The following is a 27,434-nucleotide window of genomic DNA, read 5'->3' on the forward strand; positions in this document are numbered from 1 at the left end:
GCATGCTCAGTCTTCATTAGGCAGCTTTTTGGGGTCTTTCTGACTTTTTTGGATTGCTACCAACCTTGAGGATCCAACTAAGCCAGTTTCCCTATTGCTGGGGTGCTGCTTAGATGTAAATCTTCTTCTACTTAGACTGTATCATATACCCTTCCTTCAACTCTTGACAGATAAAACTGAGATACAATTAAGAACATAAAAAGAGCCAGGCCAGTGGCCCATCTGATCCAGCATCCTGCAACCAGATGCCTCTGCAAAGCCTGAAAGCCCAGAAATTCACATGAAATCAATAAGGGAGTTCTTTTAATTGGTGAGGATGGCATGTTCCTCTGAAATAGCTAGCTAGCTGGCTAGTATTATAAGTGGCAGAGCATCTGCTTTGCATGTAAAAAGGCCTCATGTTCAATTCCTGGTATTTCCAGGTAAAGGTAAAGGTGTCCCCGTTCTTATAGTGCGAGTCGGTTCCGACTCTTAGGATGATGTCTTGCGATGTTTACTAGGCAGACCGTTTTTTTTATATGGGGTGGGATTGCCAGTTCCTTCCCCGGCCTTTCTTTACCCCCCAGCATATGCCGGGTACTCATTTTACTGACCACGGATGGATGGAAGGCTGAGTGGACCTCGACCGCTTTTACCGGAGATTCGATTTCCTCCTTCCGTTGGAGTCGAACTCCAGCCGTGAGCAGAGCTTCGACTGCATTACTGCCGCTTACCACTCTGCCCCACGGAGGGTCCAGGTAGGCTGGCAATATCCCTTGCCTGAAAACTTGAAAAGCCATTGCCCATCAGTGTTGACAGTACTGAGCTAGATGGACCAATGGTCTGACCTCACTATAAGGCAGCTTCCTCTGTTCCTAATATTGTTCACTATAATCTATTTCTCTTAAGAAAAAATCCAGGGTACTCATTTTTTATTTTAGATAATAAACATGTAAACATTTTGGTGTCACAGTACATCTTTCTCACAGAAATATTCCCCCCACCCTCTAGAATTTCAGAACTTAGCACTCCTAGTTCTGGAATGAAAGATAGAATCTGTCCAAGACCAGCCAAATTACCCCAATCCATAAATCTCCTTGGGGCAAAAGAGCTCCAATGCACACATGAGGCTCTTTTTTGTCATTGTCTCCTTATTAATCACAATGGGTCAGAGCTGTCATGGTGACATAGCTGCAGCTCAGTGGCAGAGTATCCGCTTTCCATGCAGAAGAGGTCCTAGATTGGAAAGTCCCTTGTCTGAAATCCTGGACAGCCACAGCCAGTCAGTGCAAACAGTCCAAAGTGAACAATATTAATACAAAAGAAATTACAATAGAAGTACAATAAACCAATCAAAAACATATAAGTTAGCATTGGAATTCAGCCGAGAATACAGATTCTGTGATAGGACCTGATTATCTCTAGGTGCAGCACATTGGGATTTACAAAAATCTTCAATTCTGCTTTGCTTCTCTGTGGGAGAGAAGTCGTCAGGCTCACCTTGTTGGCATTTCTTCTTACCCACCATTATTAGACGTTAGTCAAAACCCTTCAACATACAGGCCAGCAGGCCTATAGCCAGCATAAAGGTATGTGTGTGTAATCCAAACACAGTAAATGGGGCTAGGAAACTGTAAAAAAATATTTATTTACTGGGGGGCGGGAATTAGGGGGCGGGGGGGCTAACCTCACCCTCTAGATACAGGCCTGCTGGCCAGCATAGCTCATATGCATTGAGATTCCAGCTGTCCCAGAGAGGTTAGATTTTTTAAGCTTGTCTCCAGATATGCAGAACAAAAAGATTTGCACATCCACATTCCATTTTCTCATAACAGATGTGCACAGCGTGTAAGATGTCACCTTGTATTGTGTGGTTGTCATTGCTACAACCTGTTGAGTAAAGGAGAGTTCTTTAGTCTGTCTGAAGTTGCTCTTGTTCTATCAAAATGAATGGGGTGGGCCCTGTAACCTGAAACATGATCTGGATTTGGACAACAGCGGGCAGGTAAGGGACAGTCTAGGACCAAAGTGGGCAAATGTCTGACTTTTGGCATCTACTTTGTTTTTCTTTTTACCAGAATCCTGAGATCCACCAACTGGAGTCAGGTGCAATGCAGTGCCTCAGGTGGAGATTACAAGGCATATACTGCATTAAGCATGGAGGGATAGGGTGCATTTCTCCACTCAGAAATGGGTTTCCAGTACCAGAACTGAGCTCACAGTAATGTCACACACAGATCCGCTCTTGCTTCCCTCAAGACTTCTTCAGCTCAGCACCCTGATTTAGAAGGTGGGGAGTCTTTTGTTGGCCCAGATGCAAAAAAAGTCAGACTTTCTGCACCTTTAATATATCTGCTGAAGGAATTGCACAGTCTGCCGATCAGCTACCAGGCCATGTTCAAGGTCTTGCTGTTGACATTAAAGCCCTGAACAAGTGGGGACCAGGTTACCTGAAAGACTGCCTACTGCCCCTGTGCAGATGGTAAAGATAACTCAGAACATCTGGGGAAATTCTCCTCCTTGCACCGCACCCTACAGAATGTAATAGGGCGGAGACCCCCCAAAATTGGCATTTTCTGCTGTTGCCCTTATCCTAGGGAATGCCCTTCCCTCTGCCGTACATGAAGCAGCAGCACCAGTTGCTTCAAGGTCTTGTAAAGACATTATTTTTTGCCCAGGCTTTCTCTCAGATCGGAGCCTGTTTTATATGCCTAAATCCCTTGAATTTCTGTTTTGTTTGCTTTTATATGCATTTACATGTTGTAATACTACCGGTTTTATTGGTTTTTGGTTGTTTCGTTTGTTTTATATTGTTTACTGTTTAGAGATTTTAAAAATATTATTCGAGTTTATAAATACTTCTAAATAAAGGCATCTGGTTGCCCACTGTGAGAACAGGATGGTGCACTAGAGGAGCCATTGGCCTGATCCAGCAGGCTCTTATGTTATTAAATTAGAATAAATACATACATACATAATAGTTAAACACAAGGGGCATGTTTAGCTGGTGTTTTCCACACAACTATTAAAAGCACTGGAAGCCCTGCCCGTTTTTTGCACCTACTATTTGTTGTCGCTGCTGCTATTGTCAAACAATTGGAAGTCAGAATCTTTGCTGATCTACTGCAAATCACTCAGCCATCTACCAGTAGATCCCAATCTTCCTTGTGCCATCCCTAGTCTGGGGCATAACTCACCAAAAAATTAAGCACTTTTAAATGCCATTGACTCCCAGGGAAGAATTAATCTCTCCTATTCAAATCTCTTTCAATCTCTGCAATATCCCTCTTCCTTCCTTCCCTACATATACTCATCAATTTTCTGCAGCTCTCATTTAAATATTAAATAGCCCATTAAATTGCTAGACCTTACGGCTGCACAAACGGAGGTTCACAATGGGGCATGATGGCATAATACACCGTCTTCCACATATCACCAAGAGGACACACAGCAGCAGTAAGTGCCCAAAAGTGCTGGTGGCACTTGGTGTTAAACCCAAAAAGTACATAGAACACTTGGAATGCTGATGTTGCTAACTGTGCCAGGCTTTACCATTTAAGTGGGGATATCCTGTTTTTCTTATTATTATGCAGCGTGACTGGGCACCACTGAAAATGGAAGGAGGAAAAGGCCCTTTATTGCTTTAGCCCATTGGGTTTGTTCCCCTACAAAGTGGTTTTGCTGGAGCCTCCCTCCATCCCCAGAGGATACATAATTGTTCTCCAGCAGACTAGACGGATCCATGCAGAAGCATGGGCACTTCCTTGCTTATTTACTAAGTAATCAAACTTCATTTTGGGTGGAATAGAGTTGCTCTGCATACCCATTGTCCTTTTCAGTAGCAGGGCACACTTAACATTTACTGAGATTAACATACTAATGTTTTTAATTAGTGCCAGCCTAAAAATGGGCTTAGAATGCAAAGACTCCTAAACAGAACTTTGTTTTATAAAATCAGAGGTCATCCCCACCTGGTAGGGATGCTTTTTTGGCCAGCCAGGAGGACAGTCTTCTCCCAATCCCCAGGTTTATGGGAGTTGTCATGTTGAGGGCAAGGGACTCTGTAGATGCCTGGAATCACTTGCTTCTTTATTAGTTCTTGACAAGTTCCTGGGCTGAGTCCTGGTAAGTTTAGGGTGGCCATGTATCCTACTTTACAGAGGACAGTCCTCTATTTGAGGGCTGCTATAGGATAGTCTGAAGGAGTCATCTGTTTGATGTCCAAGTCCAGTTTAAAGATAAAAATCATAAGAAGGGAGGGTACACTTGAAGTTGCCCATCAACAGTTAGCATCTGGACAGAAGACTGAGCTGGGACACAGGTCATCTGGCCAGTCTTGTTCCCCCCACCCCCTTGGCATGGTGAGGCTTGTGCTCCCCTGGAAGGGCCAGCTTTGCATATTCTGGGAGCGCCAATATATTCAGCTCAGATAACACCTTCCACTAGCTTAGAGGCCATTGGCAGGGCAGAAGGCAGGGAGACCAACAGTAGGTGGAGCCAGATGCACTGGCAAGCAGAGCCATCTAATGCTAGCTTTGCCCCATCATCCTCCATGCAGGGGCAACACTGAGACTAAGACTGTGAACACACTAGTCGCCAGATCGAAGCGTTTCCATTGGCCGCACCAGGAGGGGGAACGGGTTGATCTGCCAATCAGTCGCAAAATCCGTGAAGCTGAATTAAAACAAAACAAAACAAAAACCCACTCCAGCTGCTCCCGCCAGGTTTTACAGTAAAAAGGGATGGGATTTTACTAGCGTCGTGTGCCCCCATTTTCAGAAGAGAGAGGTGGAGACGCACTGGAACTGGCAGAACAGTGAGCGTGTTTCTACCCTAAGGAGGAGGAAACTTGCAGGCAGTGCCCCCCCCCGGAGTGGTTCCGAGCAGGAAGACAGGCCAGGTAGTGGTTGGCTGAGGGGAGACTGAGGTTGGTAGGACAGTGCCCAGTTCATCCTAATGGACTAGCCTTGCATTTGGAAAGCCCTCCCCAAAGAAGCTCCCCCAGCTCCTCCTTTGATATCTTCTTGCACCCACTTCCTTCTTTGCTCAGGCATTGCAGCATGCCAAAGAGTTATTCCAATTGCTTGCTTTGTGGTTTGGACTGGTTTCATTGTCAGCTGCTGCTGTTCCTGTGTTTTATTGATTATTTTTTTGTTAACTATATAGTTTTAATCTCAGAATGATGTGCCACGCCGGGAGTTGAGACTGAAGCGTATAAATTGTCTGTCCAAATAAATAAATCACATCCACCCAGTAAAAAGTAAATAAATAAAGACGCGAAGGCACAGCCACCAACGCAATGGGACAATGGTAAGAGAATGATGGGAAAGGAGGAGAATCCTGTCACCATTTTCTCACACTTTTATCAACTTGTGAGCATCTTGAGAGGAGGTTAAAAATACAGGAAGTTGCCAGTGATACAGGGAGGGAGAAAAGCAGCAAAAAAACAAAACACACAAAAAAACAAGGCACCTGCCCAGGCTTGGGGCAGGTCTCTGGAGATTTAATAGAGTAAAAGAGGACAATTTGGCTGTCATTGTGTAATGAAACAGGAGCCAGGGAGATTGTCTGAAGATGGAGTTATGAGATTACCTACACACAGAAGGGCCTGCAGTTCAGACTCCGGAGGCAAGGCAGCTCTCCCAATGGGCAACACAGCCCACAGTTTTGAAAGGGAGTGATCACAGTCTGGCAGAGATGTTCAGCAAGGCATGGTGCAAACAGACCTTGCCCTCGTGGGGCGACAAGCGTAGCCAGCTCTGCAGATTAAAGCAGCAAAGGAGAGTCTGGGGACATGTTTGGAGGAGATGAAAATGAGATCATATGGACCCTGTTTCAGCTGAGAGGGAAGTGACGTACAGTAGACAAATATTTAGGCAAAAGCCAGCAGTGGCCATGTAGTAGGGAAGCATGGCTGTGGGGAGAAGGGCTGTAGTTCCGTGGTAGAGCAACCACTTTACATGCAGAAGATTAAACATGCAGGTTCAATCACCGGGATCTCCAGGGAAGGCTGGGAGAGAACCCCTACCTGAAACCCTGGACAGCCGCTGCCAGTCTGTGTAGACAGCACTGAGCTAGATGGACTGCCAGTCTGATTCAGCATAAGATAGCTTCCTATGTAGAGGGAGGGCCACAGCTCAGTGGTAAAGCATCTGCTCTGCATGCAGAAGGTCCCAGGTTCAACCCCTGGCATCTCCAGGTCAGGCTGGGATTGTCCCTTGCCTGAAACCGCGGAGAGCCACTGCCAGTCAGTGTAGACAGTATTGAGCTAGATGGACTGTTGGCCTGACTGGGTATAAGGCAGCTTCCTGAGCCCCTCAGCAATGTCAGGTCCAGCTCCAGGTTTGAGGATGACCTCTATAAGGGACTTTCTAATCCTCCGTCTGCCTGCTAACCTGGCGGTGATGATCAGATCTCTAAGCCACCAGCTAAATTTCCCACCATGGCCTCAGAAAAGCAGGTGTCGCTCCAAGACATTGCTGGATGGTGGTTCAGAGGCCCAGCTGAGTAGCCCAAGAGAGGCCCACGGCAGCTGTTAGCACTGGTGACCTCTGTCAGGCATTGGTAGGTGTCAGAGGACGCTGGGTGCTGGCACCAGACTGGAACACCATGTAGGAATGTGGCTGCTGAACAGGCACAAGTGCCCAGCACAGATAGAAATGTGAAGGCCTGGGGAGAAACTGGAAAAAATGGGGAGGGATGTTTTTGTCTGTTTCCCCCCCCCCCAGAAAAAACAGGGAGAAACTTTTTTTTCTGAATTTTTTCATTTGGACCTACACATCTCTAAGCACAGGGCAGCGACATCATGGCCTGCATTCGCCCTGGGCACTCCCATCCACTCAGCTGCTGTGTGCCTCTAGGGCTCCAAGAGAGCAGCCTCCAGTGACTTACAGGACCCCCTAGGAAGGGCGCTAGGTAATAGCCCTCAAGAGAAACACCACATGAACCACTGGTAGGGTTTCACTCCACTTCTAGGTGCCTATACATGCCCATCTGCATAGTTCCTCCTATGTGTAGGTCAGGCTTGCATTACTTGTGACCCCAGCTTTTCGGAGGGCCTTTGGGCAAGGTCCCATCCATGAACTCCCCTCCCTCAGTGAGACTGCCTCCTCACTGCCTTTAACACCAGCTGCGCCATTTCTTCCTCATCATGGCAACCACCTGGTTGCTTGCCAGGCAGAGAGCCATCAAGCAAGCAGGCAACAGCATCTCCTGCATTTACACCACTGTTGTCTGGGCTAGTCAGAGAGAGGCAGGTGAACAAGCTGAAGAGGAAGAGCAGATGCAGAAGGCTCTTGCCATTGGGCCCTCTGGTGGGGGGGGTGAACCTTCAGCAGATGCCCAGCAATGCCACCATAGGAAGCCGCCATGTACTGAGTCAGTCCATTGGTCTATCTAGCCCAATACTGTTTACACTGACTGGCAGTGGCTCTCCAGGGTTTCAGGCAGAGGTTCCTCCTAGCTCTACCTGGAGACACCAAGGACCTACTGCATGCAAAGCAGATGCTCTACCACCAAGCTATGGCCGTTCTCCCATGACCCATGACACTGATCCACAAAGCCAAATTCAGCCCACCAGCCACATAATGTGGCCTGCCACAAGTGCTTAACACCCCTTATGCCCCCTTTTTTCAGTTCAAGGCAGGGAGAAAAAAACAGGAGGTTTATTGAGACCCTGGTGCACTGCCATACAGGGGGAAGAGGGCTTCTTTCAGCATGGTATGTTATAAGACATGCAATTCTGGTGTAATTCCTGAGTGTGTCTGGAATGGAGAGTTCTATGTACCAATAAACAAGGAACCTGTAATGGCGTATTCACCTGTAATGTAATTTCATATGTCCAGCTTACACATGTCATGGCATATATATATATATTCCATACAGACATACATGAAGCAGCAACCCTAAGTTGCTTCAAATGTCTTGCAAAGACTTATTTTTTTGCCTAGGCTTTTCCTGACCCATAAGATTAGACCTTGTTTTTATTTCTTTGAATTCCTGTTTTTATATGATTTTATATGATGTTATACTACTGCTTTAGACCCTCCGTGGCGCAGGGCGGTAAGCGGCGGTAACGCAGCCAAAGCTCTGCTCACGGCCGGAGTTCGATTCCAATGGAAGGAGGAAGTTGAATCTCCGGTAAAAGGGGTCGAGGTCCACTCAGCCTTCCATCCATCCATGGTCGGTAAAATGAGTACCCGGCACATGCTGGGGGGTAAAGAAAGGCCAGGGAAGGAACTGGCAAAACCACCTCATATATACGGTCTGCCTAGTAAACGTCGCAAGACATCACCTTTAGAGTCGGAAACGACTCACACTATAAGTACAGGGACACCTTTACCTTTCTTTATGCTACTGTTTTACCGGTTTTGTCTTGTATTTGATATTTTTATTGTTTTAACATTGTACACCACTTAGAAGTTTTTTTTAGCATATTAGGCACTTTATAAATTCTTTTAAATAAATAATTATAAATAATTTTCACTGCAATTCAGCCCACCTTTATTCTTTGAATAGGACTTCATCCCTTAAAATAAATGCTATTTTCTTTGTAGATTGTTATGCAAAGATACGTTTATTAAAGTTCTGCTTAATCAAATCAAAATTAATGCCCAAGTGTATTTCCCCCTTAGGTATTCACTAAAACAATTTGGTTAGAGATTTTAATAAACTACGGTCCCATGAGAAAATAAGAAGTATTCCATTTTTGGAATCTATGTGGAGCTATTTAACTCAAAACCACCGTTCATTTCGCTTATTCTACTTGCCAGATGCTTAGTACAGAGTATTTTCTACTCATCTAAAAATCATTGGCCTGGTCCCAGGATGTGGGTTAGATCTATATCTGAAAAGCCATGGCTATTACATGAATCATATGGCAAACCCTTATTCAGATTTCTCACCGATATTTCGGAGTCTGTGGAAGAGCGGGAGGAAAAAAACGGGCTAAACTTTTGCTCAGAATGGGGCCTTGTGCCTTTGTCCTGCACGTACCACAGAGGCCAAAAGGCAATTTAATCTAGGCGGTGGAGGTTTAGCTTTCTTCAGAGGGAGTCAGCCCAGCCCCAGCACTTAACTCTGTGCATTGTGGAATTAGCAGCACCAAATTGGATGAAGCACCACGCTGGAACACCTATGCCCAAAGGGACAAAGGAAAGGTGGGGTGGCTCTGAGTTAAGCACAGTGCATTGCTTGTAATAATACCTGGCTAATCTGAGGCTTTGTTTTTGCTGGCATGAGTCTCAGGCTTTAGGGGGGTTCCTTAGATCTTCAGGACTGACTCCACAACCCCAAGGCTCTCTCAGTGGCGCCTCTGCTGCAAGCGGGCCATGATTGTGTGGTGACCACCGTGCTGAGACGCCAGGCCCTGAGAGGATAAGAAGTGGGTGAAAGATTATTCTCCTAAATAAAAAACAAAGGGGCAGGGGGAGAATAAGCTGCAAAAGTTATAAAAGTAGCCCAGAAACCTTTCATTTGAAGCTTTAGATTCGTTGCTTGGATTTAAGATGATGAAATCTTAATCTACCTGGACGTTCTTCCTTGCATGTCCTATTGGAATTAATTGGACATCTTGTGTTCTAGAATGAATGCTTAGGGTTGTCACCTGCCCTTCTGTACAGAGTAAAGTTCTCTGTTCAAACGGGTGTCAGCAGCCCTATAGCCAGGGTGGGGCAAATGGGTGCACACACCCCTAGAACTGTGCTTTGCCCCCCACCCCGGATTTTGTTGGAAATTTGTGCTTTTAGTTTGTGACCTGACATACAGTGACAGCCTCTATTTAAGGAATGACAGCTTGGTTTGAGAACAGTAGCTTCTCAAAACGACTGGTCAATTAGCCATTTAAGAATAGCCTAATTTCTGATTTTCCTATTTTTGGTTCTAACTCAGATCAATCAGCAGCAAAGACTTTCAAAGACTCACAAGCACTTAGAAAAGTTGGTTTTTCTTGCATTTGAAAAAGGAAGGATAGCTATCCTTAATTTTGATAATTTTTTACTTTAATTCTAGGAAAAACAGAAAGCTGCAATTGTTTTAACGTATGGTTTTTACATACGATGCATTTCTCTCTCTCTTAAAAGGTGTATTGTGAACCTACCATTCAGAAAGCTTTCTTGCATGTTTATCAAACATTTTTATAAGTATACGAAAGATCTATTATGAGTAAATATTTTGCAACATTAAGGACTCAGTTGCATTGACTTCAGTAACAAAGTTACACAAATTGTTCTCAGCACCTCTCTCCCTAAATGCATGACTGTGGTTGCCTTGTAATGTGCTCTTACTCTGGTTCTAACCCTGTTTATTCTAGTTTCTTGTATTGGTGGTGGTGTGATGCAAGATTAAAACTGAATTTTTGAGCGGGGGAAAGCTCTACACTAGTTTGTAACTATCTTGTCTGTTTTACACCTTGTGGTATCTCCTTGTTTATTGTAATCTTAACATCCTTTTTTTCTTGTGAAACAAAAAATATCCTAGTCATTTAATTTCTTGTTTTTTGCTGACATCCACACAGCCCATTACGTAAGTTAACACACTCTCTGCATGGAGGAGGAACGAGGGGGAAGGTCACTGCCTGTTCCTGCCCCTGGCCTGGCCCTCACATCCTCTCCGCCATTGATGGGCTGGCCCTCTCCCCAAATTTCCCACATAAATGTGGCCGCCCCACCTAACAAGGAAGGCCGGCTATAGGGCTGGGTGTCGGCCCTCTATTTGAGGGACAGCACAATCCACGTCTTTTTTAAAGATGATGAACCATAATAAGGGAGAGCCGGATGTTGATAAGCAAGAATCTTTAATCAATGCCCACTACAGTGAGACAAAAAGCCACTAAGTGGTTAATAATGTATTTAGGCCCAGGAAGTTTGGTGGCCTTCCTAAGTTGTGGGGTTCAGTTTCTCTTTCCCATTTCTTCCTTGCTTCTGCTGCAACAAATCATGGCTGGTGTTATTAAGTAAAAATCCAATTTTAACCTTACAGCCTTGTCTGTCTTCCTTCAAATAAGACAAAGAACCTCTTCTGCAACACAAGTGGAGCCTCAAAATTTTTCACGAATGGTTTGCACCTGGACAGCAGACTGAGCAGATGCATAGGCCACCTGGTCACAATCTTGTTCCCCACTTTGGTGAGATATATTATATTTCTATTCTATTCCATATCACGATTGCTTCTAATGTTACATCTGTACCTATACATATAGCAGCAGTGACAACAATAAAAATTGCCCTCTTTTGGCAGTACATTAGTAAACATAGGAACAGAGTTGGAAAATTGGTCCATCTAGCTCAGTACTGTCTACACTGACTGGCAGCAGCTCTTGAAGGTTCCAGGCAGGAGTCTCTCCAAGTCCTACCTGGAGATGCTGTTGGGGACTGGAACTGGGACCATCTGCATGCAAAGCAAAAATGTAGGCTTGCAACAATTAAAATAGAAAGTGCTGTTTCATCCAAGAACAACAGATCCAGTTGGGAAAAAGTGGACTTTTTGCTGCAAAGAAAGTGAGGGGAAATACACTGAAAAGCAGAGGGAGAATGAATGACTAAGTGGAAGACTTATAACCACCTTTAATTCAGAATGAATGCTGATTGATGTATAATCTTCCAGCAAACAAATCAGAACGGATGCTCAAAAAAGACCAGACAGAGGCCACATCTGCAACTTACATAAAGCATGATCATAACACTTTAAACAGTCATGGCTTCCCCCAAAGTATCCTGGGAACTGTAGCTTGTTAAGGGTGCAGAGAGTTGCTAGGAGACTCCCTATTTCCCTCAAGGAGCTACAACAATTCTCAGAGTGGTTAAACAGTCAGTCTTCCAGAGAACTCTGGGTTATAGTTTGGTGAGTGGAATTGGGGTGTTTGTGTCTCCTAACAACTCTCTCACTCTCTCTCTCTTTTTCACTCACACAGGGACACACGTTCTCTTGCCCCATTATCAATTTTATACCCTCTTGCCAATTTTTCTCCCATCCTTACGTATTTTGAATTTATTGACTAGTTTGATTGAGGAACACGTCATTAAGCCACAGATATTTATTTTGAACACCCTTGAGGCTCTATTTAAAAGGAAGGGATAAATTAAATTCAAAGCAAAAAAGTTAAAAGGAAAAGGAATGGCAACTGTGGTGGCGTTCTGCTTATAAAAATCTCAGTGAGCAAAGGAAAGAAAAACACTTTGAACGCGTTTTCATTTTAACACACACACACTACGATTGAAAGGATAAAATGTCTTGAAATGAAGAATGTAATGGGGAGGAGCTGCATGGGAGGGCCAGCAAAAGTTTGGGCTTGTAAGAGAAGAGGGGGAAAGGCGAGGCAGAAGAGAAATGTTTCAGGAACATTTTAGAAAGAGAAAGGAGGGATTAAAGGGCAGACAATTGCCACCTCCTAAAGCCCTTCAGAAATCTGAGTTGCTGACCTCCTGCTGGGAATGAGTGATGTCACCAGCCCATAAACAAATGTCTTGAATGGCCCAGCCCATCCTTAACCAACTTCGTCATTAAGTGCTAAGCATTATTACGACTGCTAGTACTTTTTCCCCCCTTCAGTGGCTTGTGTAGTCTGCATCTTGGATTTCTCTAGGTCACGGACTGCCAGGCCTTTAAAGCAGTGGTTCCCAGACTTTTTTCCTCACGGACTCCTTGAAAATTGCTGAAGGTCTTCACAGACCACTTAATGATTTTTCTGCCTCCTGTAGCAACTGTAATGCACTGTGCTAGGTGCTGTATGATTCTTAATTGTCTTTTTGTTGCTTCTGTTATTTCTCACGTCTTTTATCGCATTGCAGTTTGAATTCTATGGAAATGCAAATTGTAGTACAATGAAATACCATATAAAAAAAATAAGAGAAGCAATAAAAAGACAATAAAGAAATCAATATGGATATTTAATGCAGACATGCCATGGACCACCTGAATTATTATTATTATTATTATTATGGTTTATTTCTATCCCGTCTTTTGGGCAAAAGGCCCTCAAGGCAGCTTACAAAAAATAAACACAAATATAGAAATACATATCAATAAAAACAGTACAATTTACAAAAATTAAATAACAAGGTAATAACATTGTTAATCATGCTGGTCATTGACCGTAACAATAAAGATGAGATTGTTAAAAAGCAACAATAACTTTTGATGAAAATACAATAGCAAATCACACTTTCCTAACACTTTCCTAATAAATTCCTAACAATTAGGCAATGTCTACTAGTTCTTACATCAATATGTTGACATCAAAACATGATACCACTGAGGTGTCCTGCTGGTACTGCATCCGCCAGTCCTAATACAGGAGAAGGAACAGGAGGAATCCAGGGGTGGAGGTCTGCTCATCGTATTGTTGCGCTGTGTGTAGTTGTGTTGCTTAATTTCATTTAAAAGCAGCACCACAGCAGCAGAGAGTAACAGCAGATGTTGAAATGAGAGTGTGCCAGTATGTGCGTGCATTTGCCTAAGAAAGCAGGCTTTTACCCTGCATCAGCATCACTGAGACTGGAGACTTAGTAAAATAAGAAAATCTACTTTATTTATAGAAATACATAGTAGATAGGAAAGGGATACCTAGTTCTAACTGACTAAGTTGGAGGCGTAACACACAGGTGTTGGAGTTAGCCCTGTGCTTGGTGAGAGAGCAGAGACAAAGGGATGTCTCCTCTCTCCTGGACAGCCGGAGGACAAAGGAGTGGAAAGGGCAGAAGGAGGAGGGGCAGGTAAGCTTCCCTAAAGGTGTCACAGTCTAGCAACAGAAGGAAGTCAGTCAGAGCATCACAGGTAAAAAGGTAAACAAAGCCTGTCCATCTGGAGGACCCTAGCTCTATCTTCCTTCTGGAGCTTAAACAAAAGAACAAAACAGGAGTTGCTCTTGACCCACTTTGAACACTTTTTGGATCTGCCCGTGGGGGAGGTTCCGGCGCCGGAGCTCATATCTTTGGAGAGTTGGTACGGGTCCTCCATCATGGCCTGGTTGGAGGACAAGAGGCCCAGTGAGGAGGGCGGCAGCAAAAAAAGACACAAATGAAGCTTGTGGACCACCGGTGGTCCATGGACCACAATTTGGGAACTGCTGCTTTAAAGGATTCCTATGTGGTGCCTCCAAATAAATGTCAGGGAGTTGAGGAGATACTCAGCCCTCTTGAATGAGACTCCAGTTGTTTCTTGGAAGTTGGAAGAGCATTTTTTGTTTAACCTGTATGGCAGACTTTGAGACTCTCTAAAACAGCACATTTCACCATTCTGGTGGGCATGTCCGCTTCATCAAAATGGAACGACATTTTGTGCCAGATCCCATGCCTTAACACAGGTGTTGCAGAGAGGTGCTGTTGGACTCCAACTCCCATCAGTCCCAGCCAGTATGCCCAATGGTCAAGACTGATGGGAATTGCAGTTAACAACATCTGGATGGTCACAGGTTCCCCATACCTACTCTAAGATCTTCCCCGGAGGCTCTTCTGCCAGGTCCCTCCATCTGCTGAAGGTGATGATCCTTGATAGCCCTTTTCAGTCATGCTGCCTGAAACTTGAAATGCTCCCAGGAAGGCTTACCTCACCTGGTGAGGTTTTTGCCACACCAGGTTAAAACATTATTTGCACATGCTTTTTGAGAGGGAATCTGGAATTGTTTTATCTAACTTTGGTGTTTTTCATTTGTTGCTGTTTTGTTTCATAATTGTTTTATTTAGCTCCATATTTGATAGTATGGTCCAACAATATCTGGAGAGCCACAGGTTCTCTATAAACCAGAGGATGTTGGGGACAGGGTGAAACTATTCCATATTTCTTCCCCATAGAAAATATTGGATCTGTTGGGTCTCTCCTTACATTTTATAGCACATACACAAGATCATACCTTCAATTAATCTGGAAATGATACCCTCATTCTGTGACTCCTCTAGTGTGTGGATTCCCAAACCAGTGGTCTGTGAGCTTCATGCAGGTTGCCCTTGACGTGTCTGTGGATTTGTGGTTGAAGATGGGAGATGGCACATCTGTTGCATCAAATAGTCATGCGGCTTTTAAATTGTATTTTTGTTGCTTCTTTTATTTCTCATATTTTATTTTATTGATATGAAATTCAAACAGTAATACAATAAAATACAATGTATGAGAAATAAAAGAAACAAAAATACAATTACAAATCATACATCTTGCACAGTGCATTACAATTGCTACAACAGCAGGTAGGAAAATCATTAAGAGGTCCACCAAGACCCTCAAGCAATCTTCAAGTGGTCTGTGGGAAATTAAGTTTTGAAACCACTGCTTTAGTATGTATTATAATGCCAGTTTCATCCACAGAAAGAATGAGGGTGGGAGGTGGAATAGCCATTTTACAGCTGTTGGTTTCGATTCTTATAGGATCATTAAACAGAATGAAATGGTAACTAATCTACATTAAATGATTTTGAACATGGGACCTTGAGTCATTCAGAAACTGAGCCTCTCTATCCTCATTGAGCTCCCAGCAACAAAACTGTTTTCATTGTGAGATTTTTGTTTAGCTCACGTGTAGCTGCAGTTTGAGCCCATCTAATTGAACTCACAACTATGTGTATTCATCCAGCAAGGGAGATAATCTACGTGCAGAACCAAGCTTATAGACATGTATAGAAAGCGCAGTGCAGCTGCACATCTGCATTTGCAATGCTCATCTGAAGTCCATTGTACTGGTTAGGATAGGGTCATCAGTTGTTATGTGTGAGTAGTTGTTCTCAAAATACAGCTGACTTGGGTCCATCATGTTTTAGATATGATGTGTTTCTACTTGACCCACTTTCAGGCTGCTCACATACACATATAAAAGTTGTTTCTCACAGGTGCCCTGAACCTCCCTATGTGGACAATCCAGGAATGTCAATGGGGACAGCAAATGCATACCTGCAGATAGACTGGCTACTTCTATTGAGGAAGCTTTTTTGAGTGGTGAGCTCCATACATCCCCTAGATCTCCAGTACCTTGGCTAAGGTTTTTGATTGCAAGGGAAATCCTACCTGGGCACTGAACAGAGCTTCCATGACCTAACCCCATGCAGCTGAGGTATGGTACATTTGAAATTTCCCTCCCATTGAACCAAACATCTATGGATCCTTTCTTCAAGGCACAAGCGTCAAGAGTTAAGGTTGCTTCTGGACAACCTGTTTATTGGGCATTCAGCCTGATTTGTTTACACAAAGTTTGCAAGGGGAGTATACCACATCAGCTGTTTATTGAGTGTTAATTCTTACATGGCTGGTATAGCATAGTGGGGAGGAGAGCCTGGCTGGGAGTCCAGAGTATGTGAGTTCAAATCCCCGCTCGTGTCTCCTGGGTATAAAGGGCCAGCTAAAGATCACCCCCACAGTGAGTGTCTGAGGGGTTACATGCTCTGCCACCTGTGCAGCCATGGGCAAGCGGCATAGTCCCAAGGAGCCCAGTTGCCTCCCAGCTGGCAGTTGCAGACAAGGAAGGAGCTGGCTTGTGCAGCCGTGGCAAGCTGAGCAGCCCTAGCCAGCTGGAGAAGACTAGCCTCAGAGGGAGGAAATGGTAAACCCCCTCCAAATACCACTTGCCATGAAATCCCCATTCACAGGGTCACCATAAGTTGGGATCGACTTGAAGGCAGTCCATTTCCATTTTTCAATTCTTATCTGCTTGCAGGGAGATTATATGATGTCATGCAAAATAATTGTTACTCAACACTTCCCAGAGTATTTTCCCATTATTTTCCTTACCGCAAAAAGTCCAATTTATTTTTGAAAGCAAGTTTGTTACGCAAGAGTGCCAAACCTACTTTAATTGCACAACGTGAATTTGCTGGGATGCAACTGAATCCCTCCTGCACAATAGCAGCTGTCTGGAAGCACCCTAAGACACAAGAGCAAACAGTTATAGAGTTAGCATGATGCTTTCCAAAGGGAGAAAATAACCTCTCCTTACTTTATTATTGGGACATTTAACCCTTTCCCAAATTACCCTGTGAGTTTGTTTCACATTTATAGGATATACATCTAAAAGGGTTTGTTTAAAATAAAAATGACGTGGATATGCAAGAAATGCATCTTTTCACCCAAATGCGTGCGAGGTTTATTTGGGTAGTGCTGTAGCTCAGTGGTAGAGCATTTGCTTTGCGTGAAGAAAGTCCCAGGTTCAATACCTGGCATCTCCAGGTAGGACAGGGGAGGAACCCTCCCTGAAAACCTGGAGAGCTGCTGCCAGTCAGTGTAGACAATACTGGGCTAGATGGACCACTGCTCTGATGTCGTATAAGGCAGTTTCTTAGGTGTGGAAGCACCACAGAACTGTCATTAGCCACCTTTCCTTTGTAATCCACACAGTGAACAACAAGGTCTTGTTGCCATGTAGCATTTGAATTGGCCCTTAGTTGGAACAGACTTGTGGGACAAATTCTCCTTCTTTTCAGCTTCAGGTGAAGGTGAGGAGTTAAGGAAGCATTTTAAAAAAAAATTTGAAGCACCCAAACTCACCCTTTAAAACATCCAAGTTTGAGATGCAAGCTATTTAGTAAATGTAAATGCAATGCTCACGCCAACCAGGTTCCATGAAATGACCTCATCCTAGGTTACACAAAGAATGGTCATTTGATTTTAAGGATGCAGCCAGTTTTATAACTCATTATACAAATGACACAACGCTAAATATTCAGGCCTGACTGGACCTGAATAAGGGAGCCCATTGTCTTCTGTTGTACCCAACTAGGCTGTGAAGTTTAATTCCCAGGTTCAGTCATTTAAAGTCACTGTCCAGGTTTTTTTCAGGACAAAGGCAGAGAGGTCAGACGGGAGTTGTCCTGTTTGGAGAAAGGCTTTGCCCATGGGTGACAAGCTGTTCCTCTCCATAATCATTTTTCAACATCAGTTCATTGGAGCTCTTAAAGAATCCTGGGTGAAATTTCTTTTATTTGAGTTCAAGTGTGTGTGTATGGTAGATTCAGACATATACTGGAATCAAACCCCACTGCTGAATTCAGCAGGACTTACTTCTGAGCTAGGGTTGCCAGGTTTATGGCCTGAGACTGATCCTGTACCTTTAGGAGAAGAGAAAGTCAGCCAAGTGCAGGTGTTCTTGCAACACTGCAATGGGAAAAATTACAAGGTGGAATTCTCCCTTCCCCCTGCACAACTTTTAAAGATACAGAAGACCTCTTGGTTGCCAGACCAAGTTCTAACAGGAGGGAAACAAACCCTAAAGGGATGGCCTTTGCCAGCTGCAGTTTCTTGTAAGCAAAGTATTGGGGGGTCACCTTTTTTGTTCATCAGAATCATAAAAGTGTTTGATGATTAAGTAATTGACCAACTAACAATGCATCATCAGTTTATTACAGGCAACCAAATACAGGTTTTAGCCATAAACTAACAACGCAATCCCCTGCATGTTTACTTGGAAACAAATCTCACTCTGTTAATTTAAGCTCACTGCCAGGTAAATGTTTACAGGATAAAGACTGCAGCCTAAACGTAGCAGCCATAGAACCATGGTCTCAGAAAATCAACAGAATCATCTACCAAATCCAAATATGCCAGAATACAAAATCTTATTTCTTAAAGCAAAATCCACCAAGAAATTCTCCAGTGCAAGCCAACCTGCAATGAATGGGAGCTACACAAGCTCCTACTAGTGTTCCTCTTAATGTCCATGTATATTTTCTTCAGCAAAAGGCCTTTCCTGTGGATTGTGCCCATCACGACTGTGTTAGACTGACTAAACAAGGAACAGGGAGGGAGCCAACAGGGAAATACTTTTTACTTGGACCAACGTGTTTTAAAATTCTGACAGCAAACTTCTGAGTACCACAAAACCCTTCCTCAGAATCTCCAGCTGAAGAAATATTCTAACTCAAAAGCTTGCATTCAAACATTTTCAGCAGTTGCAAATAATGATTTTGCCCCACTGACCTGTTTTGCTATTACTTTTCACTTTCCCCCCTCTCATCACCTATGCCTGATGCAAAACCTGCAGTCTGAAAACCTGGAAAAGAAACCAAATTATTTTTAAACAGTAAAGTTGGTTTCATGAATTATCTGGGTCCATTATTTTTTTTACCTATTTTATGTGTCTCAGTCTGTGGCACCAGAAATACAGCAATACTTTGGTCTTGTTTAATTTCAGCTGCATTTGCTTGAAGTATTAAGGTGGATGCTTTAAATGAAGGTTGTTTAAAGATTCTTTTTTCTTTTTTACAAACAAGGAAGGGGGAAATTATTTTTTATTTTTTAAAAAACACCTTTGGCCCTTAATAAGTATGTTTGCAAATCCTTTTGACTGTAAGTCTAGACTAGGCTGGTAGAACGCCCATGTTGTGGCCTTGGAAACCAGTAAGACAGTGGTGTTTCCCATACATTAAGCCTATTTTAAGTATAAGTGGTGGCTGTGAACACAAAACCCTTCTGTCAGGATTCCGCTGAGCCCTGGATTAGGTTTGTGTTGATGGCACAGTGGCGTGGAGAAGTATAAGTGAAACCTTTGCTCCCTGGAGTTTCCTTGTAGTGCAAACTATTCTGCCCAGTGCAAGGGCAATGCACCGAGCTCACAATGCAAGCATCTTACGTGCACAAGCTACCTCGCACTTGTGTAGCATAGTAACTACTCTACAAACCTTTGCCATGAATTCACTGCATAATGCATTCACGCCTCTGCATTATAGTGGTGGTGGTGAAACACTGGCCTACCTTGCAGGTTTGTTGAAGGATCACAAGATATTTATTTATTTATTTGCTTGTTTTTTTAAACATTTCTATACTACCTCTCATCAAGCACTTGAGGTGGCATACATGTTAAAAAAGAAAATGCAACAATATATGCCATAAAATGCAGGTGCGATCTGGCAGAAATAAAAACAACTGGAATTATACATCAGCAAAAGTTTGGTTAAATAATTAAAATGAAGCACTGGAAAGTGTGGTGTGTTTTCCATTGCTTCTTATTTTTTATTAATTTCAGTTGGAATTGTGTGTCTGCAGAAATAAGGCATCATACTACTCTTTGGCTGATTTACCGAAGAGCTAACCCTACAGAGTGATGGTGGGGAAGTTTTGATGTTATTTTATTTATTTATAGTCTGCCCTTCCTCCCCAAAGGAGCCCAGAGTTCTAGGGCTGGGGAGGACCAAAGGTGGATGGAGGCTGCTTGCCCTGCCCTCTCACCAGCCAAAGAGGTGCCCTGGCATCTAATTCAGATCTTGTAACCACCTGCGAAGCCATCAGGTATAAACACACAAGGGTGACATTAGTCATGAGCAATAACCACAGGAAACCCTGACTGCCGCCTCCCCCTCTTTTGGTAGAAATATGTAGGTTGGGCATAGACCTCAAAAAGCAAATACTACAGAAGGGAACATAGCTCAGATGGTGTAACCTTTATTTTGAATGCAGAATGCCCCAGGTTCAAACCCTTACTTCTCCAGATAAAAGAGTTTTGGAGTAGGTGATGGGAAAATTCTCTCTCTGCCTGAGACCACGGAGAGCTGCTGCCAGTCAGAGTAGACAATACTGATGGACCAACAGCTTGACCTGGTATCAGGAAGTGTCCAAGGTACCTAATGCTAATCACAGCAGAGCTCTTTGAATTACATTGTAAGCTGCTTTGAATATAATGTAAAGTGAGATAACGTAAAGTGAGCTCCTTCTGGGAGGAAGGGCAGGATAATAATAATAATAATAATAATAATAATAATAATAATAATAATAATAATAATAATAATAATAATGAAGTGAAATATAAAGTGAAAAAAGAAGTGAAATATAAAGTGAAATACAAAAAAAAAGATGTGTTTCTCCAATGTTTTGACCCTGTGCCTCCCTTCTGAGTCTCCTCTTCTTTTTGGTTTCCCCAGCCTAATATGAATAATGTTTTCAAACAGGTGACAGCACAGAAGTCTTCCCAGCCTGGTACTTCTCCAGATGTTTTAGACTGCCCCTCCCATCAGAACAAGCTCTTTTGGACATTGGGTTGTTCAGCCAAGCAGAGGATTTAGTACTGGATTGACATGCGTCTTAATGGGGAAGGGTCATCAGAAAGCCTCAGTCCAGAAACAGATTAACATCTGTTTAGAATAGCAACTCGAGGAGGTGTATTTCCAAAAAACATGGACTAACTGTAGCAGTATTTATATTTGTGCATTTACTGGATGTGTTTGTTCCCGGGCTAATGTGTGGGTGTGCATGGCTGAGTACTTCTTGGCTTGCTGTGTGTCTGCCTGTACATCTTTTGACTGAAGTATGTGATTCATAACAACAAAATTGTAAGCTGTGAATGAATGGGTGCGTGACCCATGATTGACTACCTTTGCATTTATTCCACAACTGAAGTGTGTGTGCGTGGCTTCTTTAGAGCTAGTGCATCATGGCCAAAAGTCTGAGCTGTAGGCCAGGAAGTTTCCTGGATAATTTTTTTTTTTTGTAGCCTTAAGCAAGCCATTTTGGCCTCACTGCACCATGTCTGCAATGTCGGAATGACAGGGTGCTTCAAGACTGACCCTATTTTTGGGTAGTACTCAATCACATACTGGTAAATTCCTATTCCACAATTATAGTTGATTTGGCGCTCTTATACAAGAAGCCGGCTTTCCCAAAAGTTCAGACTTTTTGTGATATGAAAAGTGGCAGCACAAGAAAGTGCAAGATAACACCTGCTTTGGGAAAACGACATCTAACCTTTTGTATTTTAATAATGTGTTTTATATTGTTGTGACCCACCTTGGGACTTAATGGTGAAGGGCAAGTAATAAATGTAATGCTAACAACCTCCCTGCGAACAGATCAGAATGCATTATAATTAAATAGCCTGCATTGTCTAACTCCCTGCAAACAAATCAGGATGAATTCTTAGCAAACAGGTTGTCTGGAAGCACCCAAAATTCCAACAGAGTGGGTGTAAGAATTACTGAGATAACATATATGTAACACTCCAAATACTATTTCTTTTCCCAGCAGAGGTGATTTTGTAGTACTACTAGTATCCATCCACTTTTGCAGTTCCACAACCTCTTTTCTTGCTGCGTATATATGCAGATTGTATGCATTATGTGCCTGAGTGTGTTTCCATTCCCTAAGTTATGCACATGTGCACAAATGCATGCAAGATGTGTGGTTACCTCCCTGGCTGTTAATGTAGGTTGTGCCGTGACTGAAAGTTTGATTGCCTGTTTGGCTTTCCTCTGCAATGTGTCTGATGGTTCCCTGGTTGGACTGGAGATGGAAACAGAAATGAAATATATACATACATAAGGCTGCTTCTTGCTTGGAGCACATATATCAGGTGTAGCTATTCTCCACTTGGGGGACCCCTCAAGCAATTTTTTTCCTGTCCCCAAGACCCTATTGATTTTGGCAGCAACATATATAAAGCAGAGACTGCACTGAAGTGGGCAAAGCCCAGCATCCAGATGGAGGTGCAAATTGCCTTCTCCATAGCCATCAAATCAATCATTTGAAGAGTAGTGAGTGGGCAATAACTCCCCTCCTCAGCTGATAACTGTGTGTGTGTGGTGGCCCCACCCACCACTCATATGCAGCCCCTGGCGGGAGGGTTGGCCAAGGATGAATGTGTGCCAAAATAAGGGTTAGCTATCCTAGTGTATGAATGTCTATGTTCGTCAGATTATCTCTGGCTGAGTGAATGACAGCCCTGTGTTCTCACTAAAAAAATGATTTTGATGTGCACGTTCCTCAGTTTTCTTCTTTTGGTTGTACCTTTATACTGTGTTCACTGATTGGGTGGGCACTGGTGCTTATCTGCCGTTTCAACTTGCAAAGACACATCCTTGGTGTTTGCCTTGCATGTATACGTGAGACAGAGAGTTCAATGCCATCAATATACTGATGACATTAAAGTGTTATCTCTGCTTTTCATCCATTTCAGGTCTGACATTGCTTACTCTGTGTTTGTCCGTGATGCACTTTTCAGAAACTCCTAGTGTAAAGGATGCATTCTTTTCCTTCTATCAAATGTGAAACTGGTGATTGTGTTGCTTTAACTTAGCCACTATACCGCTATGCAAATGGGAAATCTGACTTGGCTCCCTCCTGTCTACTTCAGTTGCCAACTTTTTGCTCTCTCAGGGCTCCTCTCCTATCACACCTACATAGCTGTAAAATAAATACCTTGTTTAGTCACAAATAATCCCCCCAACCCAAAAATCTTCTGAGAATCTCCAGGGGTTGGAAATAATTATTTTAGTCGAAATATGCCTGCTGTTTGTGTTTACTATAAAGGTGTTTGCTTCAGGATCAATCAACATGAATCCATGTACATGGGGTTTTTTTAATTTAAATTTTAAAGCATTTATAAACTGCTTTTTTTTATCGTAAAGTGGTGTACAATGTACAAACAATAAATGATATAATTAAAACAAAAATACAACATAAAACCAGTAAAATACTGGTATAAATGCATATTAAATGTAAATGTACTGCCTTCAAGTCTATTCCGACTTATGGCGGCCCTATGAATAGGATTTTCATGAGGCTGAGAGGCAGTGACTGGCCCAAGGTCACCCAGTGAGCTTCATGGCTATGTGGGGATTCGAACCCTGTAGTCCAACACCTTAACCACTACACCACACTGGCTCTAGAGATGTGTTTTAAGTACATTATGTGTTCATCCTCCTGCTTGTGTTCTTGCTTTCCCCTGAAAGAATGTCCTCTTAGCTGTACCTCACAGGGTGGTTGTGAGGATAAAACGGGTAGGGGAGAACCCTGTTTGTACACCACCATGAGCTCCTTGTAGAAAGAAAGAACCTTCCAGGTAAGGTGTTTATTGAGCATTCAACCTGATTATTCAAGGAGATTAGACGATGCAGGTTATTTAATGAGCATGCACTTTGATCTGTTTGTGTGGTTAGCCCGACGTGTCAAAACAAACGTTATCTGATACTTTCTAGTGCATTTTCCTTGCTGCCAATAATAATAATTCCAATCGTTTGGGGAAGCGGGTTTGTTACACAAGACCTCCCAATCAACTTTAATTGCACAATCTGAATTTGCTGGTATGGGACTGACTTCCACCCCAAAACAATGACAGTCCGGAAGGGCCCCTAGACTCCAGCTCTTACTTTCCCCTCCCACTTTTTCTTTTTCTTCACATCCAACAGTGAAGAAGAGCTCAGGAGAACTCAACACACAATTTTGTGACTTTTTAGGTTACCCTTCTAAAGGCAACCACCCTGGCTGACAATTTTTGGTCGGTTGCTACCATCTCCTAAGCGTGTGTCCATATTCCTGTCTCCAGTTGCAGTTGCCTAGGTATGTGTGTGAAAGGTAAAAACAGAAAACAGACAGAAAAGGGTGGGCGAAAATGCCACAGTTGGACACCTCACCAGGCTGCTTAACAGACGGGGCCCTCAAGTGGAAGGGAGCCCGGCATTTTATTGATTGATTGGCTTAACAGGATTTTATATGACGCTTAACTATAAATAAAACCTTACGGTCTACTCTAAGCGATTTACAGAGAGCATCACAGGCTTGGCCTGTGCGTAACAGACGTGAAGGGAAGCACGAAGGATTGGGAGCGGAGAGCGCATTCCACGGCGAATGCATTTCGCAGCCACCAAGCACATATTCCGACAGCAGCACTCCGAGTGCTGCTATCTGTCTCCCTGAATCTGGGCAGACCAGGCCTGCTTCTTACCCCATAAGAGCCGTCCCACGCACCCATCCCAACTCCGGGCAAAAATCGCCTCCCGACAGCAGAGCCCGGCCAGGGCGCGCAGCCGCAGCGCCGCCGTCCCCGCGGGCCCTTCTGGCTGCGGCGTGCAGCATCCGGCTCGCCTCGCCTTTGCTCGGCGCCGCCTCGGCTCACGTGGCCTCTTTCTCTTGCGCGAGCTGCCTGCCTGCCTGGCTGCGAGGCCTCGCCTTGGGCGGGCGCTCCGGCGCGGCGCGCACTCGGTGACCCGGCTCGGCAATCGCTTGGCTGGAACCAGGGTGCAGCAGCAGCAGCCGGCAGGGCAGAGGGAGGGATTCCCCCAGCTAGGTTGGGCTGGGCCGGCTGTCCCCGGGCGGCGCAATAGCAGGAGCAACGGAGGGAGGCAGGCGGTGACCCCGTCGAGAGGCACCAGTCTCGCCGCCCTCGCCCTGTCCTTTGCTCTCTCGCCCTCGCTGCCTTGCGTTGCTCCATCGCCGGCGGCCCCTGTGATGATGACTCAGGCGGAGGCTGTGCAATGCCAGCCCGGCAGTCGCCGTTGCTGCACCCGCCGCTCAGGCGATGAATGGCTCAGCCTTGGGGGTGGGAAGGCCAGCCAGCCGGGGCCAAGCCAGGCCAAGGGCGCACGGCAGCGCGCAGGATCGATGCGCGCGGCTGCTTGCTGCTTGGGCCCGGGGGCGGTCGAAGCGGGCAGGCGCCGCCCGGCCCCCAATTGTTCCGCCTGGCGCCGCGGCGGGCTCTCTAGCCCAGCGGGAGGCGGCGGCAGGTAGCGAGTCAACAGGGGCAGTCGGCTTCCTGCCCGGGCGAGTGGGCGGCCTGCCTAGCACGCAGACCTGCAAGCTGCAGGAGGGAGGAGGACCGAACAGGCCGCGGACCCGTCCCCCCAAAAACGTTGCGTCACAGCCAGAGAGGAGAATGACGCTTAGCTTGCTTCGCAGATACCTCACCCAAGGCTCCTGAGTAAGCTTAGCAGGCATGGGATAAGCGGAGAGGACCTCTGGTGGATCAGGAACTGGTTAGGGAACTGGAAGCAGAGAGTAGGAATCAACGAAAGGTTCCCGGATGGAGGGATGCAGAAAGGGGAGTCCCCCAAGGGTCTGCATTGACACCTGTGCTTTTTAATATGTTCATAAATGTTGTACGTTTAGGGGGTAAGCAGTGGGGTGGCCAAGCTTGCTGATGAGACCAAATTGTTGAGGGTCGTTAAAAGATTGTGAAGAGCTCCAAAATGACGTCTCCAAACTGAGTGAATGGGCGGTAAATTGGCAAACTCAATTTAATGTGAGCATGTGTAAAGTGAGGCATGTTTGCGCAAAAAAAAATTAACATCACATATACAGTCATGACATCTGAACTGGCAGTGACTGACCAGGAATGAGGCCTTGTGGTCATGATAGATAGCTTGTCAACCTTGTCCTGATCCAAGAATCATAGAGTTGGGAGGGGCCTTGTAGGCCATCGAGTCCAACCCCCTGCTCACAGCAGGAAATCCACAGCTAGAGCATCTCCCGCAGATAGCTGTCCAGCCTCTGCTTGAAGACATCCAGCAAAGGGGATCCCACCACCTCCCTTTCCTCATAAAACTTGTTCTCCATACCCTATCATCCTCGTCGTCCTCTTCTGAACCCGCGTTCAGTTCTGGGCGCCTCATTTTAAGAAAGATACAGACATGTTAGAGCGGCCTGAGGTTCCCAACAACACCTGCACTGGCCAGTGGATGGCCCAGGGTGATCTTTCTCTCAATTGTAAAGTGCTCCTGGGAGGCAAGTGGCACAGCCTCCATGTGGCCCAGGTTTTCTGGTCAATGGCAGAGGCCAGAGGATGCTTCCCTTCAGCTCTGCCATCCCAGATATAAATGTGGCCTTAGAAAGTGCTTTCAGAGATCCTGAGCATCAAAAGATTTATAGAAGACCACTTACAACATTTTAAAAATCATGGTTAGACTTGTATATATGTTGCTTACCTATGCATGATTACTGCATTTATTTATTTGCTCACTTGTTTAATATTTTAAAATATAGACTACTTTTCTGTCTTAAAGCTATTCAAAGTGGCTTTAATTAATTTGGGAAGGGCTAAACCCCCACTGGCACCATAATGTGGATTGGAATCCCTTTGCTTATAATTGTGCATTGGAAGGAAATAACATTAAGAAGAGCTCTGCTGGGCCAGTGAGGGGTGCGGCTTGTGTGCAGTCCCATCTGGTGCAACATTCATTCATTCACTGGCGATCACTCGTGGCCGAGTAAGATTGGGGTGGGTTAGATTTTAGTGTTATTGCTGGAATTTTAAGGCTCTAATGTGAATTGTATGTTTTTATGTTGTGCGTCGCCCAGAGTGGCTGGACAACCAGCCAGATGGACGACTAATAAATTTAATAAATAAATAAATTGTCTTCCAAGATAATTTGGATGGAAGACGCCTGTGCGTGAATTTGTTTTATGTGGGGAGATCGGTGCACAACGATCAACACACAATCTTGACAGAAAAAGGCTTTGATCCAATGGCATGGATATCACAACGATTGGAAGTCTTTTATCTGCTGCAACCTTCATCCACCTCCACAGCCATTGAAACATACACATTGTTATCCTCTACCTGTTCTGCCGTTGAGGACATTCTTGGATCATTCTTCATCTGGTTCCTCTCCCTTGACCTTACCGCCATGGGTGACCCTGCTGGGAGTACATGATTCCCGATGGTATTGCTTCATTGGTTCACACAAGCCCACTCACCACTACAAGGTGACGATCCATCGATTGGGTGGTGCAACATTATGATAGCTGAAATGGCCAATCAACCTCTCTTTCACCCTTCCTCCCAA

The 27,434-nt window shown here is 44.4% G+C and overlaps 1 protein-coding gene across 2 annotated transcripts; it reads right to left on the reverse strand.

Moving 5' to 3' along the window:
• Positions 1-1,825: 1,825 nt before the first annotated feature.
• Positions 1,826-25,461, reverse strand: LOC133375628 (microtubule cross-linking factor 1-like). 2 transcript variants are annotated; one of them, XM_061607417.1, is made up of 3 exons: positions 24,599-25,461; positions 9,184-9,346; positions 1,826-1,869 (listed from the first exon to the last, which is right to left on the reverse strand). In XM_061607417.1, the coding sequence occupies exons 1-2, from the start codon at positions 25,082-25,084 to the stop codon at positions 9,281-9,283; spliced, it is 552 nt and encodes a 183-aa protein (XP_061463401.1). In that variant the 5' UTR covers positions 25,085-25,461; the 3' UTR covers positions 1,826-1,869; positions 9,184-9,280. The 2 variants fall into 2 exon arrangements, with proteins under 2 accessions (XP_061463401.1, XP_061463402.1); XM_061607418.1 differs by lacking the exons at positions 1,826-1,869; positions 9,184-9,346 and adding an exon at positions 18,867-18,940.
• Between the last annotated feature and the right edge of the window lie 1,973 nt (positions 25,462-27,434).

This window comes from Rhineura floridana, chromosome 1 (assembly GCF_030035675.1).
Source record: "Rhineura floridana isolate rRhiFlo1 chromosome 1, rRhiFlo1.hap2, whole genome shotgun sequence".
NCBI lineage: Eukaryota > Metazoa > Chordata > Lepidosauria > Squamata > Rhineuridae > Rhineura > Rhineura floridana.